The following is an 18966-nucleotide window of genomic DNA, read 5'->3' as shown; positions in this document are numbered from 1 at the left end:
TCATCTCCTGCATGTCATTTTAGGAGACTGAACTACCACAAGTAAAACATATCTCTAATTTTTCTTCATTGTCTTCTCAGGGAAGCCACTAATGGTGCAATTTAATACTATGTGAGTTATCTGGCAGATTACCCCTACAGCACAGGGGTGAATGATTCACGGAGTCTGTTCTCATGATGAATATATGACTCTCTCTCTCACTACAGAAATTTTCGTCGTAAGTGACATGTAAGTGCACAGTAGTAAAAAAGGTAATTTAGCACTAGTAATTTAGCAGGACATTCTTTTCGAAAAGCACCACCAGAAATATGAGATGTTACGGACATACATGGGCATTTTATGCTGTCTAACATTTTTATACTTCTGAAATTTATGATGCCTGCAAATAACTAAACTGATTGTTCATGGTCTTGTTTGATAGACATGATGCTTGCTGCTTATTCATATCTTTAGAGTTGCACAGCATGGCCTAAATAGAAATATAATCACACGGATAGGGAACTCTTTAAATCCTATGTGTTTGGGCGTGTTTGAGACAGACAACCCTGTGAAATAATCAGTTTCGTTGACTCCAAGGACACCAAGGGAGAAACAGTTTATAAATGCTGAACTCTATGGATAAATAGTCTGCAACTATTGTTGCTAGCAAAATCACTTGTTCAGGGTTTTAATAAAGGGCTCGGAGGAATAATTGGCATGAAGATTCAACTTACCCATTGTTGACCCAGATTCAGGCCTGTTCAAGGAGCTAATGATTACGAAGCCAAACCCTTCATTTTCTTTGCGATGGATGATGACATCGCTTGTTTGCAAGCTGTGTGAAGGAAAGCTCTCGGGGGGTGTAGCATTGTTACTTGACCCAACATGATTGCTGTTAGCGTATGTAGCATAGTCACTTCTTGGAGAACTGTGGTGGGTAGACACAGAGCCTGGACTTCTGCCATTCTCTGGACATGGTTCTCCTGAAAAAGACATTGCACAAGGATCAGAAAACACTCTTTCTACTACTTCCTGCATTCGAAAATGGACTCTCTCTTTCAAGAGGGAAGTATTGGTGAGTCTCGATTCAAATCATGGAATGAACCTTATGGCTTATTTTAGGTAGTCTATTGCTTTGGGGCCTAACCTACTTCAATAGTAACTTCAGAGCCTCAGAAAGGTTCAGGATCTGCAGTTACCTGCTCATTCCTCTGTTATCTGGGAGGAGAGCAGCCAACTTGCTGGTTCCTAAGAACACTATTAGGAAAACCTAAGAAAGACTTTGTCCTAACAAATAGAATAATAAATTGGGTTCTAAAATGGAAGTAATCTCGTTGAGATTTCAGGAACCTTATTCTTTACTTTTTCAATAAATTTGTCAAAAACGTTCAGTGGGAGTCTTGCTTCAGATGAGTTGGCTAAGAAGAACTGGATACCTACACAGAATCTGCTTACAGTAGTTATACTTGTGTCACTATGATTAATTATGGTTGCCATATTTTGGCTGCAAAAACCCAGATGACCACTAGTTGGCAGCAAAGGGCTGGAACAGGGCTTCCTAAATCCTGTGGTGCTATGATTCCCTAAACGATAAATGAACTTTAGTAAACGATTCTCCATTAATAAAGTCAATGGCTTTATTAGGGTTAGGCTGGGCAAGAAACAAACATAATTCACTTTTTATCATTAAATTTTAATCCATATATCTGTGCTTTCTACTCAAATCTTTGCTTTATGGGTATATGTACATTTCCAAATAAAATAGCATTGCAGAGTACCCTCCTTCTCCCTCCCCCATTTGGGCAGCAGGAGCCTTTACCCATGGCAGCCTTCCCAAGGTCTGCTGGTGTGGGATTCTGGGTTGATGTGGTTGATGGATGCTGCTATCCTGTAACCAGAAACGGGCAGGTAGGGAAGCCTCTATAAAGCAACTTTTCATAATGAGCACTAAAGAAACTTCCCAAACATAAACAACAAGCATATTTCTCTGCTTCCCAAAGAGTGGTTTTTTAGGGAAAAAAGACAAAGTCTGCTTCTTGTAAGTGTGCAAAGGAGCTGGCTTCTTCCTGCCCCCTTTTTGCTGCTTATTTAGAAAGCCTCCCTAGGAGCCGCATGGATTTTTGCTGCTGCAAGAGGTTGACTGGGCACAGAGTCCTTCCTTGGGCAAGGAGGGGAACTGGCCAAAGAAGAGGAAGGGAAGGCAGACCCAGGCAAAATGAGAAGTCACAGAGACCAGCTGAAACCTGCACCCTTAATACAGAGTGCAAAGGGGATTCAGATGTGGAAGGATGAGACGTGGCATCTTTAAGAGAAGCCAGGGACCCCTTGTGTCAGTTTAATACAGCCTTAGACCAGTACAAGCAATGTATTTATGTGTGCTTTGTGAGTACTTATAAATCTATCTTAAGAGACTGTAAATAAAATTTAAGACAAAATTAAAATACCTCTATAAAACAACCTGATTAGAATCTGTGAGTGAAGTCCAAAAGGAGCAATTTATGTCTAGGTTATGAGGTAGTATCTAAAATTACATAAAATGTGAGGACATCTAAAATTACAAAGATATGATTACAGGCAGTCCTCACTTAATAACCATTTGTTTAACGATGGTTCAAAGTTACGACGGCCTTGGAAAGGGTGCTTTACAGCCTGTACAGCCTGTAAAGCACTTCCAATCATCATAAAATGTTGTGCTGTCCCTCTGCAGTCACGTGGCCACATTGTGGATGCTTGGCAACTGGCTCACATTTACAACCGGTTGCCAAGTGCCCTGCAATCATGTGATCGCCATTTGCAATCTTCTCTGCTGGCTTCCCCAGAAAGGCAATGCAGGGAAGGTTGCAAGCGAAGGGGATGGAGGGAAACCTCTCAGTGGTATGCAGGAACGGAGCTCAAATCCAGAAGATTTGAGCTTTGTTCCTCCAGCCCCAGGAAGGATTTCCCCTCTGTCTATGGAAGGGAGAGCAAACCCTTTGACGGGCTTTAGGAACATTTGAGAGTGAAAATGCTGCCTGCTGGGAGGATTTCAGGTCTCAAATGTTCAAAAGATGCTTTTCAGTATGACTGAAGAACTACTTCTCCAAAGGTTAAAGCAGCTCCTCCTTTTGAAATGCTGATGCAGCTGCTTTGAAAGCTGTCCCTGACTGTGTGTGCATGGGTGCATAGCTCTTCACTTCATGGATGATCCAACATGTTGACTTCCCATATGCAAACGAGTAGGACCAGCCTTTGCTCCAGAAACCTTCAGAAGGATACAGTTGTTTCAACATTTACAAGAAGGAGGCATCATTGGTGCTAACATGCTTTGCAAACCTTGAATGCTTCTCACAGCCCTAATGTCTTGCCCAAAGCATGTTACAATAAATGCAATAGTATTGATTCCTATGTGAATATGCAATAGATTGAGTGACATGTTGGCTCTTAGCCAGGTGTCATGTGCTTGCTGTCAAATAAATAATGGAACCATCCTTGATCTTTCAAATCAGATAAAATCAAATCCAAATATGGCACAGATTATTACTTTACTCACGCTTCCGTATGAGAAGCAAAACCCTTCCAGTTGAAAAGTGTTTCTCAAGGCAATTATTCTTTACTCCTGGAAGTGTGTCCTCTAGCAGTCCTTGCAGAACTTTGGTATAAAGTCATTAATGGAAGAAAGAAAGAAAAAAAATCCCACCAAACAATGATTATGCCACTACATTTAGAACTGAAAATTTCCCAAAGTTATTGAACCAATGCTAAAACTAAGTGCCACAGTCAGTGACAAGAAAAATCTCATTTTCTGGCTGTCATGTTTTGGAAGGTTGAATGCTGTTTATGTCACTGTGGGTGCAACAGAAAGGAAATTATCTTACCCCACTGAATTACTGACAGCTGTCTCTGCTGTAAATGAATGCAACTGATTCCCATTAACTACAGGAAAAATGATAAACTAGATAGAACAGATTTTATATTGCTATTGGATTTCTATCTATTCTGAAAGATCTATTCATCGGAAAAAAAGAGTTAAAGGTTGGCTATACTCTCTGCAGAAAGGAGCACGTTAATCCCTTTCTTCCTTCAAATGTCAGTATTTCCTGACTATTCAGGTTTTAATAGTTGGCAACTCTATTCCTCATTTAAAAAAGAAAAATAAAAAAAACTAAACTAAAAGCATGATGACTCTTTAAACCTAGAGTGCAGTCTAGACTATTAAATGCTTTCAGAATAAGCTAGATCTTTTATACTTGGGTTAATTAGATTTCTCTCATTCTGGCAACACTTCATACTAGATCCATTTTTCAGAAATATGAAAGCATTTCAAGCTCAGAAAAAACTCTTACTAGGAAGTACAAGATGCCTTCCCACCATCTAGATACTCTCAGCCATGTAACATCCATTCTTTTCTTAAAGGTCAGGATGTGAGGGACCCATGCAACTCTTTTTTCCTGTATTATAAAAATACAGGAACAGTACATGCAGCCATATCCAATCTTTCATTTGAGTTTAGCCTCTTCTCATGTATTTTTTGGGTTTTCAACTTTAAAAAAAAAACATACTCAGCTTTCCTTAAATTCACAACAATCTTTTGCCCTTGTAATTTGACCAAGACACATTATCCTTCCTTGAGTTGCTCAATGACCACTCAGCTGGCATTGTCCTTATGATCTTGGTCTCTGGTCAAGGCCCTGATTGGGGCACCAATGGTAGTTTGATCACAAGGATCATTCTGATTTGAGGACAAACCTATCAGTCAGTGAATCCAACCCTTTTCTTCTCTCCTCAAAATGAGGCAAGCACCCCAAGATGATGATAATGATACTACTGAGCCATTACAGCATCATTGTTTGCAGTACAGAGCTTTGGATCAGTTTGGGACCCAACATCATGGAGAGTTTTTATTTATAAAAGGTGGTCATAGGTAAACACCAATCTGTTCTGAATTTCTCTGATTTCCCTCAAGACTCGAATGTTGTCCAGATTTTGAAACACAAACTTGATATGTAATGAAAGCAATTACAGGCATCTCTTCCTAACCACCATGATGCCAAAATGATGAGAAATATGCTGTGACATTCCGATGCAGGTTCCACCATTTTATGCTTGCATCTTATGCAAGTATGTAAATGACGGAATTTGCCTCACAGTGCTGTGATGGGCATTTCATCTCATTACCCACGCTTGCAAATGCCCTGGGAAAGCAATCTGTAAAAGATGTCATTAGTTGGGAGAATGAGATCCTAGGCTGAAGGTAAGTATGCTACTCAATACTTGTCATTTAACTCCCACTCCCAGTAAACAGATGGGGTCAGGTTGCACGGAGTGCTGTAGTCTTCAGCTTCAGTGTGAAACAAATGGATTTCAAAGCTGAAGTGTTTTCCTGAAAATAGATCTTGTCTTATTCTTCTTTCCCCTTCCTTCTGCTGCATTAGGGAAAACTGGAGGGAGTTAAATGGCCTTGATCCAGCTAAAATTAGTAATATTTAATTGAAAACAAGGGAACAAATTAATTGAAACTAATTTAATTAACAGAAGCTGCATCTCTATACTCACTTAGTGGGAAATAAGACAAAAGAGCTTACTTCTGAGTAGACAAGTATACTGTTGCACTGCTTATCATGTTTAGCTTAATTCATTTAATTTAATTTATAATTTTAACTTGACCAGTTTCTTGTTTTATTTTTAAATACCGAATGATAAAAATGGTCATCAGTCTGAAAAAACGAAATAAACTAATTACAATAGCAGGCTATCGTTTTTATCTAAATGAGAATATAAATAATTCATATAAAAAAGGATAGCAAAACTTTTTAAAAATGAACATAAACAGAATCCTGATATTCCAATTCCAGTGGCCCTGAAGCTTAATTAATGGCATGTAAGTAAAAGAATTGGATAAGAACAAGTTGAAATGCTAAAAGAAGTACTTTTGAGTGCAGTCGTAAATAGTTCTACATTTATCTTAGCTTAGAATCTGATTTTAATTCATGTTCAATCAGTGGAATTAAATTCTAAGAAGCCATAGAATGTGGCGCTGTGATTAAATCATGTGAAGTTATGTCATACAGTAAACTTCAGAAACAATAGCTGAAACTGTGGGTCTTACTGATAAATTAAATGTTAATAAATCACCAGGCCTAGATGGTAAATTAAGAAGAATGCAAGGGATCCTCTGCATTAATCACTGCCTGTTCCTGGTTGAATATCAGTTCTCAAGACAAGACTTACTCATGTTCCCTTGAACTGCAGTTGAGCATCTTTGTATCTGAGGGTGTGCAACCTTTAGATGAATTTAAATATCTTAATGCATCTTTCCCTAAAAGTTTCTCAATGAGAATATATGAAGGCAAGTCTCTTATGGAATGGAGAGTGAAGAAATAGAAAGTAGGTCTAAGTGGACATTCTCCACTGATGGAAGAATATAACAAGTGAGATTCTCAAAGCTTTTGGATGTGCTAACCTTGTTAGCATGGCCATACAAGAGTCATAATTAAGTGTGAGCAGTGAGAATGTGCAATTCATGGTTGCTACTGTGGTGAAAATAAAGGGTTCTTTCCAAACTGAAGGAATGGACATTCACTGAGCAAATACATTTCAATGAAAGCAACCATCAAAACCATCAATATGAAAAGTGTTCCCCCAAACAAAAGCAACATGATGTTGATAGCATTTCACTAGTCTGCCTGCCTAGAAAATAAGCTCGTCTGGTCATGATGGCTGGTTCAAGGAAAGTATCAACCCAGTATGAGGCAGATGTGAAAAAGACAAATTCCATATTAGGAATAATTAGGAAAGAATCATGGTGGATTGCTCCATGGAAGCATTCTTTCACTGTGAGGCAGCTGTGAAAAAGGCAAATTCCATTTTAGGGACCATTAGGTAAGGAGTTGAAAATAAAATTGCTAATATAATAACGTCCAGAAGGGTAGCTGTGTTCCTCTGTTGCAACAAAAACAAATGTGCAGTGGATACAATCCATTAATGCTCAAGGCAGAATTCATGTGTTAATCTTTAAGGCACTAGAGGCCTTGTTACTTTTTAATATAGTAATAATTTTATACCTCTCTATGTGGTGGCCACCCTCACAGAGTTCTAGTTTGCACATTTGGAAGAATGATAGCAGTTTTCAGATGTATGACTCAAGTTTTAAAGAATGGTGGACAGCCTTTTCGGGCTCCAAAGGCCACAGAATGATATTGTTCCTCCGAAAGCCAACAAAAAGAAGTCTTATTTTCCCGTTAGATAAACTCAGCAGCTTATTTTCTACGTCGTGAGGGCACTCTATCAATATGCTAGAAAATTCTAGCACATAATGCTATGGAGATAGAACATGATGAAAAAAATATTTCCCTCAGCTCTTAGGAACTTCATGGATAAGTTCATGTAGGGCTGTGCAACTTGTATCTCTTCGAGGATCTAAAGGGGTTTGGCAACATGTGAAGGGCTCTACTCCAAATGTTAGTGGAGCAGGGGTGTCTGCAGGTTGGGTCAAAAAAATCATCAAGGTGACTGTGCTCGTTAGGAAAGCACACTTGTTTGAATTAGGGATTTATGTATTTTTCAACAAGGAGGCATGGATTCTGAGTAGCTATCAAACGTTCTGGAGTTATTCTAATGTAACTTTCCCGATTTTTTCTGATCCCTCCTTTTCATTATTATTATTACCTTGAGGTTACATTATATTATTAATACCGTTTTAAGCATGTATGGGATTTTTGTTTAATTAGTTGGGTATAATAAAATAAATAATAGGAATAAAAAACAGCTACACAGAGGAAACTACCTACAACAGATCTGTGTATAAGAGGAAGTTGCAAATAAAAAAAAAAATGCACATTTTAAAAATAAATCTTTTTAAAAACAACCACACCAAAAGACCCAACAAACTGGAAAAAGTTGAACTACATTTCTATGCCACACTCCCAGTTGTAAGAGTCTGACAGGCTTCCAAGAATAAAAAGCAAACAGTAAAAGCATAAAGCAACACACACAAATAAATAACCAATATTTTTATTTATAAAGCCACCCTCCAACTACAAACAAAATTAAAAAGTAAAAACTAACAAGAGATAATCTTATAAAAAAGCAATAGAATCAATATAGACCATGAGATATTTATTTATTTATTTACTTATTTACTTATTTACTTATTTATTTATTTATATATCAGATTTATATCACTGCCCAACTCCCCCACAAGGAGGAGTAAAAAGTAGTCACAGTAAAAAGAAATCAGCTCTAAAATCCTACATCTGCCATCTTTTTCTTTATTATGTGCCATCAACTCCATGTCAACTCTTAGTGATTCCTGTCATCTACCTTTGCTAATAAGATTTGCGGTAAAACAGCCCTACCATCTAACTTTACTAACAACCATTCTCAGTATCCACCCCAGCCATTTCTAAATAGTCTGCTGCTGAAGGTTGCATAACACAATAATAAAACTATAATATAAATATAATGAAATATATTCAGCTGGTAAGATATATATTAAAACCCTGTTGAGAGAGGATTGTTTTCACTTCCCTCCTGAATCTTAACAGAGATGGGGCCGTCCTTATATTGGAGAAGGGAACAGTTCCACAAGGCTGGGGTAGCTAAAGAGAAGGCAAATGTCCTGGTCCTCACTCCTTGGGACTTACTAGGTGGAGAAGGGGTGGAGTAGGGAATGGAAATATGCTGCATGCCTTCACAACTAGTGATCCTACTTGGGAAGGATGGTTCCAAAGACAGACACAGCACTGACGACAATACGTCAGCTAACCAGAAGAACGCGGGCTGGGTAGTGGTAAGACAGAACAACAGAAGATGAAACATGCCAAGTCCAATGGACAGCTCTAAGGGAAAGCTGAAACATAAATATGTTCTATACTGTCTTTTCCCCCCCATCAAAATCCTCAGCTCACCTGTAGGTAGCACCTTTCTTCTCACAGTAAGATTCACTTGCCCATTTCGAGCCGCGTTGTGCATGAGATCAATCACATATCGGTGAGTTTTGCCAGCCACGGGGATTCCGTCAACGTAGACCAACTCATCGCCCGGGTGCAGGCGGCCATCTCTGTCTGCCGAGCCCATAGCAATTACTGCACCAATCAGAATCTAAGTCAGAACACACAAATAATGTTACAGGTGGAAATACAAAAACAGCCAAAGAACTCCCAGAATGTTTTGTGCAATGAGTAGAATGCAATGTCCTTTTTTCCACTCCAGGGTGTGTGTGTGTGTGTTTTTGTGATTGGATTCAGGAGTCATCCTTCTTAGAAGCCAAGGAGAAATGTCCCTATTCATTTGCAATAACGGAAGCTTTCTGAAATAATTAAACGTACAATGTTTCCTAAAGAGGGCTGAGATTCATAATCCAAAGAGCAACACATGTGTGACAATTACAGTGCTGAAGAAATTCTTCTTAACGGATATTCTTTAAAATTTAAAAATATAAATTATCATGCAATTAAGTCTGTAAGCATACAGGATGCTGGAAACTTCAGAGTTTTCAGGACAAAGCTATTCAGGCTTTTAAAAAGGTTTTACGTGCTATAGGTAACCTATGCCCCATGCCCTAGTTGGAGAAATTGCTTTCTTCAGGACTCTTGTTTTAGAAGGAATTGGAAGAGTGGTGTGTGAACTCCTGAAGGCTTCATGACAAGATAATTACAACTGCCTGTTCTTGTAGAGTTTGCTCATCTCATTCTGTTTTAATCTGATAATACATTTTATGTTGTACAATGTTGATTAGACACTTGTGCTATTAAAGAAGTTTCTGCTCCCTGCAGATGAGAAATAAATGTTCTGAGAAATGTGTTTTTATCTTTTGACATCTCATTTAATTTTAGAACTTGGCTTTTGGCTTGCTTCCCTGCTATGGTGGTAGTGGTCGTGGGGGGTTGGTACAGTTGATGGACTATTATAATGTGTGAGCTGGGAATCTAAGGACCTTAGCGGTAACGTGATTAAATAAATGAAGCAGTATCATGGAAGTTGCTGTAGGTTCTTCCTCACAACAGGTATTCCTCAAATGAGGAGACTTCGTACAAGAAGAGGAAAGAAGTAATGTACCTATCAGTCCCTAAGCAGTGATAAACCTCATAGGCCATAAAGAGTGATGCAGTGATCAGTTATTTCAGAAGGGTGCCCCTTTACTTTGGGAATCACCTTGATTAAAAAGCTTTGCACGTCAAGTGATATGAAAATTCTTTGTAAGGTGCTTGATCTCTGATGGTTTATTTATACAATCAAGTATCCAGGCGCTTCAGAGCAATCCTTAGGGTGATTGCACAGCAAATGTTTACTGCATGCACTTCAGCTTTCGTAGAAAAATCACCCTTGACTGAGTGTGCAGCTCAACTGAGAATATGAATCAAATGAATAACATTTTCCAGTGGAATCATTCTTCACCTGATGAAGCATTGACAGATATCATAAGGGAAGCATAGGCGTGTGTATAAATCAGTCAGTAGTGAAGGGATACCATTAGGTCTGCGTCTTGCACGCTGAGCACAATATTAGATTACTTCATAGGCAAATATGTTAGCACTGTCATCTAAGATCGTAATGTCACTCCAATGGAGCTCAGTTTTCCAATGAAAATATATACATTTCCCCCCCATCCTACCAAGGTTTCTTGATGAACAGCTGACTTTAGTTGAGAAGTACTTCCTGAGGCATTCTCTACATAAAGCAATGGCTTTCCCATTATTTTTAAAGATTCTACATATTTTTTTCTTCCAGGCTGAGGAATCCAATCCTTAAAAAAAACACCATTAAAAAAAAAAGAAAAAAAGACATTCTTTTATTCTTTGTCACTAAGAACAAAGAAGAACTTAAGGTTCTGGAATGTCAGAGCATACTTAATATAAAAGATAAATAGAGAGTGGGACAGAAGACCAGCATCAGCTGCAAAAAGTCTTTCTTATCCATCCCTTTTTTTGGAATTATATACATCAATATTGATGTAATGGACAAGAGGAATAACCTTGAGGAACAGGAGGAAGAGCGGATACCAAGACAACAGTAAGATAAAAAAGAAAAAAAATCTGAGTCTGGGCCAGAACTGTAACCTGAGGAAACATCTCAGACAAGACCCTCCCTACTTCTCATGAATATAAAAGGAGGGAGAGGGGAAGTACATTCAGACTTGCAAGATTCTGTTACAATGGCTTTATAACAAAAGGACTATTAGCCTACATGACTTTGGTTTCCTAGTCTGGACTACTTTGAAGGGCTGACAGTTAGTTCAGCTGTATTATTTCTCATTATTAGTTAGTGGTATTCATAGGATCTTGCTGCTTTCATAAGAATAACAAAATCAGTGTGGCAGTGCAACTCTGTCCCTTTGGGTGTGTATGTGACATTAAAACACATGTAGAAAAGGAGTGAGGTTTGTGTTGTAAAGTTGCAATGCTTCTTTCATGAATTTTTCATTCCCTCCTTCCTGCTGATGCCACTGTTACTAGCTCAGGGGTATACCTCAGGGGACCTGTCTTCTTATTCAGCAGTTAAATAGTTAATGTGTAAATGTTTCTTTCTTATTTCAAGGGATGAAAACAGGCTCCATGTCCTGGCCCACAGAAACAGAGCTCAACAACCTTTTTCAGGCATTGGATTCCCAACATGCAGTTTTAAAAATAACTAGAGGTCAGTGGCACCATCTAGCGTAGTGGTGTTGGGTCACCTCACAACGGATATCACTTTTCCTGTAAAATTTAGTATTTACAAATGGTCAAGGGTTTACAAATTTATAATTGTTCTTTTCATAAAGTAATGGCTACAACTGATGACAGGATTGGATGCACAACCTCACATGTTGAGACAGCTTATGCACCTCACCATGAAACTGGTATGAGGAAAGACTATGACTCCTGCTTTAGAAGATACAAATACAGATGGATGCAAAAGTTTAACTCCTGGGCTAACTGTATTTTTCAGTGCATCCCTCGTGAACTGAAGGTGACCTAACTTCTACATGGTTTCAGAGTTAAACATGACATCTTGCTGCATTCAACACAAATGGAGGCTATTTAGGTGCTATTGTTTACCGATTCAAAATAAGAAAACAATGAATGTGGCCTGTGCAGACATCTGGACAGTTGATTCATTGCAGCTGTTGTAAAGTTTTTAATAAGGTCAAAAAGGCGATTGACATTACAGTTAGTCCAGGGAAAATAATTCTACTGGTGAGCAAATATGGTGATAAGTAAGGAATCTGGAGCTAACCTTGGGGAAGGTATGAGAGAACTGTTAAGGGTGCTTAGTTAACCTCATGCTTGTTGGATGGCCTGGACTCAGATTTCTTTTATCTGTCTGTTCTCTTGGTAGCAACTCTTCCTCCTGTTCCTCAAGATTATTCCTTCTTCCTATTACAACTTCTCTCTTAATAACTCACTCCTTCCTCCCCCCCCCCAGAGGAAGGAGTGAGTTATTAAGAGAGAAGTTAGAGAAGAGATTACGTTGTCCTGAGATACAGGGAAACTTGAGAAAGAAACTCAGAATCACCCCACTTTGATTTTGCTTAGTATAAGATGGGGCAAAGAAAAACTTGGACAGGATTTCAGGTTCTGTTATTCTACCTTACTATAATGAAGAACATTCTGGAATCTCTGCTGTACATGTTTCTTGACCTGGCCTACCTCAAAGGGCTGATTTGCCCTTTCTAACCTCTCCGATTGTGACTTGTTCTTTCAACAAGCATGAGGTTATCTAAGCACCTGAGTATTTGAAAGTAAAGTCACTCTTACAGTTTATAAAAAAAATTGAAATGCTTCCAGTTAACACTTTCAGCTATGAGAAATACTGTTAGGAAATGGAAGTTACTTGGAATAGTAGAAATCGAGGCAAGATCTGGAAGGCCAAGAAAAATGTCTGTTTGAACTGCTCCCAAACTGGCCAGATTGGCAAAACAAAATCTACAAATCACTGCGAACAACTTGCTGAAAAGTTGGCTGACATTTGTAGTTGTCCACCATGTGGCATGGTTTCTATAACAAGCGGAAGAGTTGTCTAAAGGAAACTTTTTTTCTGACCTCATCACAAAAGTCATAGTCTAAAATATGGAAAACTTCAATAAGCCTGAAACATTGGGGGACAAAATGTTCAAACAAAAACTAAAGTATATGGCCACAGTCACCAATTTGGAAAAGAACAGGTGAAACATTTGAGAACCATTGCTAACCATTAAGCACAGGGGTAACTCTATTATGCTTTGGGGTTGCACAGCAGCTACTGGCACTGGAAATAATGTGTAGATGGGAACAAGAAAGAATGGATTCAACTAAATATCAATATATATGTAATGGAAAGAAGGAATAACCTTGAGGAACAGGAAGAGGAGTTGCAACCAAGAGAACAGACAGATAAAAGAAATCTGAGTCCAGGCCAGATCTGTAACCCAAGTAAAGACAAGATCCTTCCTAGTTTTCACAAAGATAAAGGGAGAGAGGGGAGAAGTGCATTTAGATTTGCAAGATTATATTACAATCGCTCTATAATAAAAGTAGTATTAGCCTGCATGACTTTGGTTTCTTAGTTTGGTTTACCCTGGAGGGCTGACAATATCCTAGAATTAATGTCTCATACTGAATGAAGAAATTAATGCCAAAAAGAGGTTGCTATTTCAGCCATACAACAATACAAAACATATTTCCTTATCAGTGATGAAGTACTTGGAAGAAAGAAGATAAAAGTTTGGGAATGGCTTCATCATCCCCAGACCTGAATATTATTAAAAATCTGTGGGGAGATCTCAAATATGTAGTGCATGGATGGAGATCTTAGAATATTTCTGAGCTAGTAGATTTCTGTAAGGAAGAGTGGGAAAAAATGTAAAAGTGAGACTAAAAGACTCTTAGCTAGCTACAAGAAATGTTTGGAAACTGTTATTTCTGCCAAAGGGAATGTTACAGACACCTGACTAGAGGGATTTCCAAATTTCTGCACTTTTCTTTTTCTCTGATTCTACAAAAAACTGCACATAAATAGTAAGTATGCATTCACATTTGCAGAAAGGTATTGTGTTTGACATTGTACCATGTAGAGATTGAGGCAGCTTCTATTTACACAGAGATTCTTGAAACTTACATTTGGCCAGGAATGGCTAAACTTTTGCATATAACTGTAAATGCAAAGAAAGGAAGAACCAGAAATGGTTGTTTCATGTTGTCTTTGCACTTGATAACACTTGATACCTTTCTATAAATTACTGATTTGGAACTCTAAATGGCAAGAAACACATTCAAAGATTGCCACCACTGAATAAAATAATATGCCCTCTTCTATTTCTGACAGCCTAGGTTCTTACAACTGTCACAGATTCAAGAGAAATATTATAAGGAAAGGAAGCATAACATTTTCATTTGCCCCTCCTTCCTTCCTTCCTTCCTTCCTTCCTTCCTTCCTTCCTTCCTTCCTTCCTTCCTTCCTTCCTTCCTTCCTTCCTTCCTTCCTTCCTTCCTTCCTTCCTCTCCCTCTCTTTCTCTTCTTCTTTTAAATATACACATACTGCTCTATGTTTTATTTTGCTATTTCTTTGTTATAATTGGTTGGACCATCTATATACTACTAAAACTCTCATGTCTGATTGTAACCTTCAGATGGGCAAAATGGTGCATCATTGGGCAACAATTTTTGAACCAAGGTAGTTTAAATGGGATAACTTACAGAATGCATCTAAAATCCAGGACCTGTGACTCCTATAGGAATGAAATTTGGCAAATTTGTGGCCGCTTCAGCACCGCCATGCAGTTGTCGCTTCAACACTGCCGCGCTGCCGTCGTCAGCCACGGTCATGTGATCGTCATTTTCAATACTCCCTGACAGCTTCCCACAAGTGAACGGGGAAGGCAGCAGGAAGTCTAAACTCGACCGTGATTGCTGACAAGGAAAGTCAATGGGGAAGCTGGCAGGAAGTTGGAAGTTGCTCCTGATCCCACTGCTTTTTTGCCCACCTGTGGTCATTCTTTTTCTCTGTTTAGGTAAGGAAATATCTCTGAAACAATCACCCAACAGGTTACGGGTTGTCTATAATGGTCTTAATCCCAACAAATCCTAGCAGGGCTTCAGCAAGTATTAGACTTAACATAAGTTAGCGTAGTTTACATTTTCACAGTGTTTTATAAATTCTAGTATTATTTATGGCCTTTTATAGTTCTCTGTTCTAGTATTTAGATTATTCATTGTAAAATTAATTGTAATTTTAGAGGATTCTTTTGTGTTTTAATAGCTCTACTCTGTAGTTTCACCTTAATAATTTTATTTTTACCCCATTTTATTCTATCGATACGACTTTTTATTTTTATTTCTATTTAAGTGTAATTGTTATGTTATTAATTCTATGCTGGTCTATGACTGAAATAACACTGATTGAAGCATTTATTTGGATGCTACATAATATTGGTGAATGATTACTGCAAATCATTACCTTATGAATTTCAGAATGCAGTTCAGTCTCAAGATACATGTTGATGGTTTTCAAGAATGAATGATAAGCAGAGAGCTAAAACAAAGCTCAAAACCCCAAAATTATTACATTTCTCCAGCAAACATTTTTCATAGTTTTGTAGCAAAGCATGATATTCATTTTCCCTGAGAAAGTTAAAATACAACTGTACTGTTTTGTTGTTAAACCAGGGCTTCACTACGTGAGGACATCTTGCAGGAGTCTGTAAATCAGCAACGGAAAGATGTCAAGAATAAAATGAGCCACTCTTAGTAGCTTAATACAGACTGATTCACAATGACAGCTTGTAGATGGAGATGCTGATAACTCAAGAGACTTGCCTTTTTCAATATCTGAACAAGGGGGAAAAATGCCATCCCGCTACAGCCATTATCCAAAGTATATATTTCTGACAGATACAGATGCCAACAGTATAAAGTTGTCAAGAACTAACTTACTGGCTGTCCTGGTTCATCTCCTCCAAGAATTCTGAAGCCAAATCCAGATTCCATTCTCCGAAGATGAACATCTAACTCCTTGTAATCTGAACCTGGTTCAAAATAATAGTTCATTGAGATACAATTTTCCCCCAAAGGAAACTTAACTGCACAGTATTGAGATCCGTAAATGATATATGATAGCGCCACCAGAGTTAATGCAAACCATGAGACAGTGTGTTGAACATTGATTGGCAGGAAGCAATGCTGTAAAGCTATCTGTAAACAGTGCTGTAAAACTAAATTAGGTTATTAAACAACCCAAGTTATTTCTGGCTTGTATGTGAGCTTAAAAAAAACAAGATCCTGCTGCTCTGAGGAATGAATGACAGGTTGCACTTGTGCAAGCTCCAAAGGACTTTCTTTGAATAATTTTTGAAGTAGCACAGCGTTAGTGCATATGGGTAAATGTGTCTGTGTCAAAAACCGATGCAATCTTCAAGGCATTTATATTTGCTCTTTAACTATGGGAAGAGTAAACACCAGAAAATAAAAGTTCCTCCTTATACAACAATGGCCATACGTCCATATCAAAATTTATGATTGTAAATGTTTTAGACTTTCTTGGAACACCCTCAATCTTTGAAATTAGCAAACCATTCCTAACAGGATGATTTCTGATACCCGCATCGGTAGGACTGATTTGTTTCAGCACTGCAAACATTGTGGACCTCCAGAAATCATCGGATTCCAACTTTTATCTGCCTAATCAACATCCCACTGTCCTATACTTGATCAGTAAGAGTTGATACATAATATTGCTATAGCACTTTAGGACTAATCTCTTACAGAAAAATTTCCAAGGGAAATCTCTATAGATTTTTCAGGAAAGATTTACAAGCAGGAAAGCAGAAGTTAAAAAAAAAAGCTTTTCTAATTTCAGATATTCTCAGAAAAGCTGCAGTGTAAAGCTTTCCATATACATTCATTCTCATGTGAATGAATCGGTTACATCACATACAATCATGGGCTTGATATGCAGGTTTTTTAAAAGGGTATTCCACGCCAAATCAACAATTGTCTATCTTGGGATTGTGGCAGTTGCAACATTATCATGGGTGTAACTGATATTTTACAGAATCTATTCATGCATTCTTCTATTTTATTTAAATCACTTTAAGGCCACCATTAAGACACTCCAACATTATAATAATTGTACTCTACATTTAGAAAACTGAGAAATTCAGCAAACCTTTGCATTTAAATATGAGTTAATACTAAAAAGCCAAACACAGCTCCAGCTAGAAATTACACCTACAGCCAAAATAAAAATAAAAACCTCTCTAAATGTTGTTGAAGGTCACATTCCTTAAATTATATGGTCAGTCACTTTGTCTATAATGAGACACATGAATTCCATGCCTATAGCAGCCTGGGAAATAGGTCGAAAATGCAGTGGATTGAAATAGTAAAATTGAGTAAAATGCAATGGATTAGAATCAAATATAGGGGAATAAACAATAATATGATACACCCTAAACAATCAGGCAAGCATATTCTATACATGCTATAATAGCTTGGTGCCTAGGTGGATTGAGAAAGACAAATAGTGTGAATTGGGGGCATTTTTTGAAACTTGACAGCTGAAAACATGTTTCCATGTAAATATGATAGTGGAATGTGCCGGATGAACTAATAGGCGAGTTGGTTGAAATGTTTAATGAATCTATACTCAGACAAGAGACAACAGGGACAGTAATTCCTAAGTGGTACACATTTTCTAAATGTTTGACTCAACTTGTATTCCAGATATTGGTATCTAGTGCTCTACACTTTAGAAGTCAACCTGGAGTTTTAAAAAGGAACCTTCAATTGCTACGGAATGTCAATTTCATCACATTCTATTATTCTGTAGAATAATAAAAGAAGAGGAAGGAAGAAAGGAAGGAAGGAACGAAGACAGAGAGAGAGAGAGATTGCAACAAAACATAATAGGCGATACCCCCACAGATACTTAAAAATTAAAAATATCCTAAAATGATGAATGATGAATTCTAGCTTGGTGGACATTTTAGCATATTCTTAATACATTATCAGCAAGATCTAAAACAGGTTTAGTGTATGGTGTGGTTTTTTTTTCTCAGGTGGAACTTTTCCACTGTGCATCTGAACTGTTTTTTTTTTCTTTTTTGCCGATAAATGTAGGAAATGACATTTTGTAAGCTAAGGCTTTGTAGATGGGATGTGGTAATGCTTCAGGGAATTAACTTTTTGCACAGAATGAAGTTTGAAATAGGGCACTATATATTTTTGTACTCGAATCTTGTATGCATTTTAATGAAAAGAAATAGGGAGCATTATAAAAAAGAAGGATGCCTCTCCTTATTGAATCACCCTGAAAAGGATCTCTTAGCAGAATAAGCTCTCTGGATAAAGAATGTATTTTGTATGGTATACAATATATTGATTTCACTCTTTATCTTGGCCTAAGGGACAATCCCAAAGGAGAGGAAGTGTAATCTCAATTTAAGTGTTCTAATATTCCTGGGAAAGCAGATCTGACACTATATTCCCTTCCACCAAGATTTCTTTTGGAAATCATCTTGAATCAGGAAAAGGGAATATTTGAATCCAAGCCATTTACAGATGTGGGAAAAAATTCAGTGCAGGAAAAAATTTTTTTTTAAGAACCTGCTCCAGACAGAAAAAAACCAAAACTAAAATCTTGAAGTCAACCTTTTGGCTTAGGTTAAGTATGTGGATTTCTGGGGAGTTCGTGTCATAGTAGCAAAACCTGGCATGTAGGCAGCAATTCAATAAATGTTAGTGTATTTTTTGGAGGAAGCTTTGCTGTTGCTAAATATAACTGAAAATAAGCCAGTAAAAACAGGGCAGTGAGTGTAAGTTGTTCTGTTGTGTGTGACGACACGCTGTCTTAAATTTTGTATTATCTTAGTCAGTTTTTTAAAGTAAATTTAAAGTTTTCCAGAACATTATTTTAATGGCTATCTATCGCGGCGCTCATTTTAAAAAGAGAATTCTAATGTGACTGTTTTTTTTAAAGACATAACTAGTTAAAAAATGGAAAGTACCTGACTGCATTTTATTTATCAACAATTTTATTACACAAGAGATTCTTTA

General features: G+C 37.6%; 1 protein-coding gene across 13 annotated transcripts in view; it reads right to left on the bottom strand.

The window, feature by feature from the left end:
* The window catches only part of MAGI2 (membrane associated guanylate kinase, WW and PDZ domain containing 2), a 659127-nt gene that overhangs the window by 65823 nt on the left and 574338 nt on the right, over positions 1–18966 (bottom strand). For all 13 annotated transcript variants that reach the window (XM_088134918.1, XM_088134917.1, XM_088134920.1 and 10 more), the window contains 3 exons: positions 15847–15938; positions 8865–9057; positions 714–962 (listed from right to left, as the gene is read on the bottom strand). In XM_088134918.1, coding sequence (XP_087991044.1) covers positions 714–962; positions 8865–9057; positions 15847–15938 — 534 coding nt within the window. The remainder of the gene's footprint in view (positions 1–713; positions 963–8864; positions 9058–15846; positions 15939–18966) is intronic.

The sequence above is a fragment of the Python bivittatus genome, unplaced genomic scaffold (genome assembly GCF_059951505.1).
Source record: "Python bivittatus isolate LINGU-HERP-01145 unplaced genomic scaffold, Pbiv_v1 ctg000120_np1212, whole genome shotgun sequence".
In the NCBI taxonomy this organism is placed as follows: Eukaryota; Metazoa; Chordata; class Lepidosauria; order Squamata; family Pythonidae; genus Python; species Python bivittatus.
This window is presented reverse-complemented; position numbering and strand designations above follow the sequence as displayed.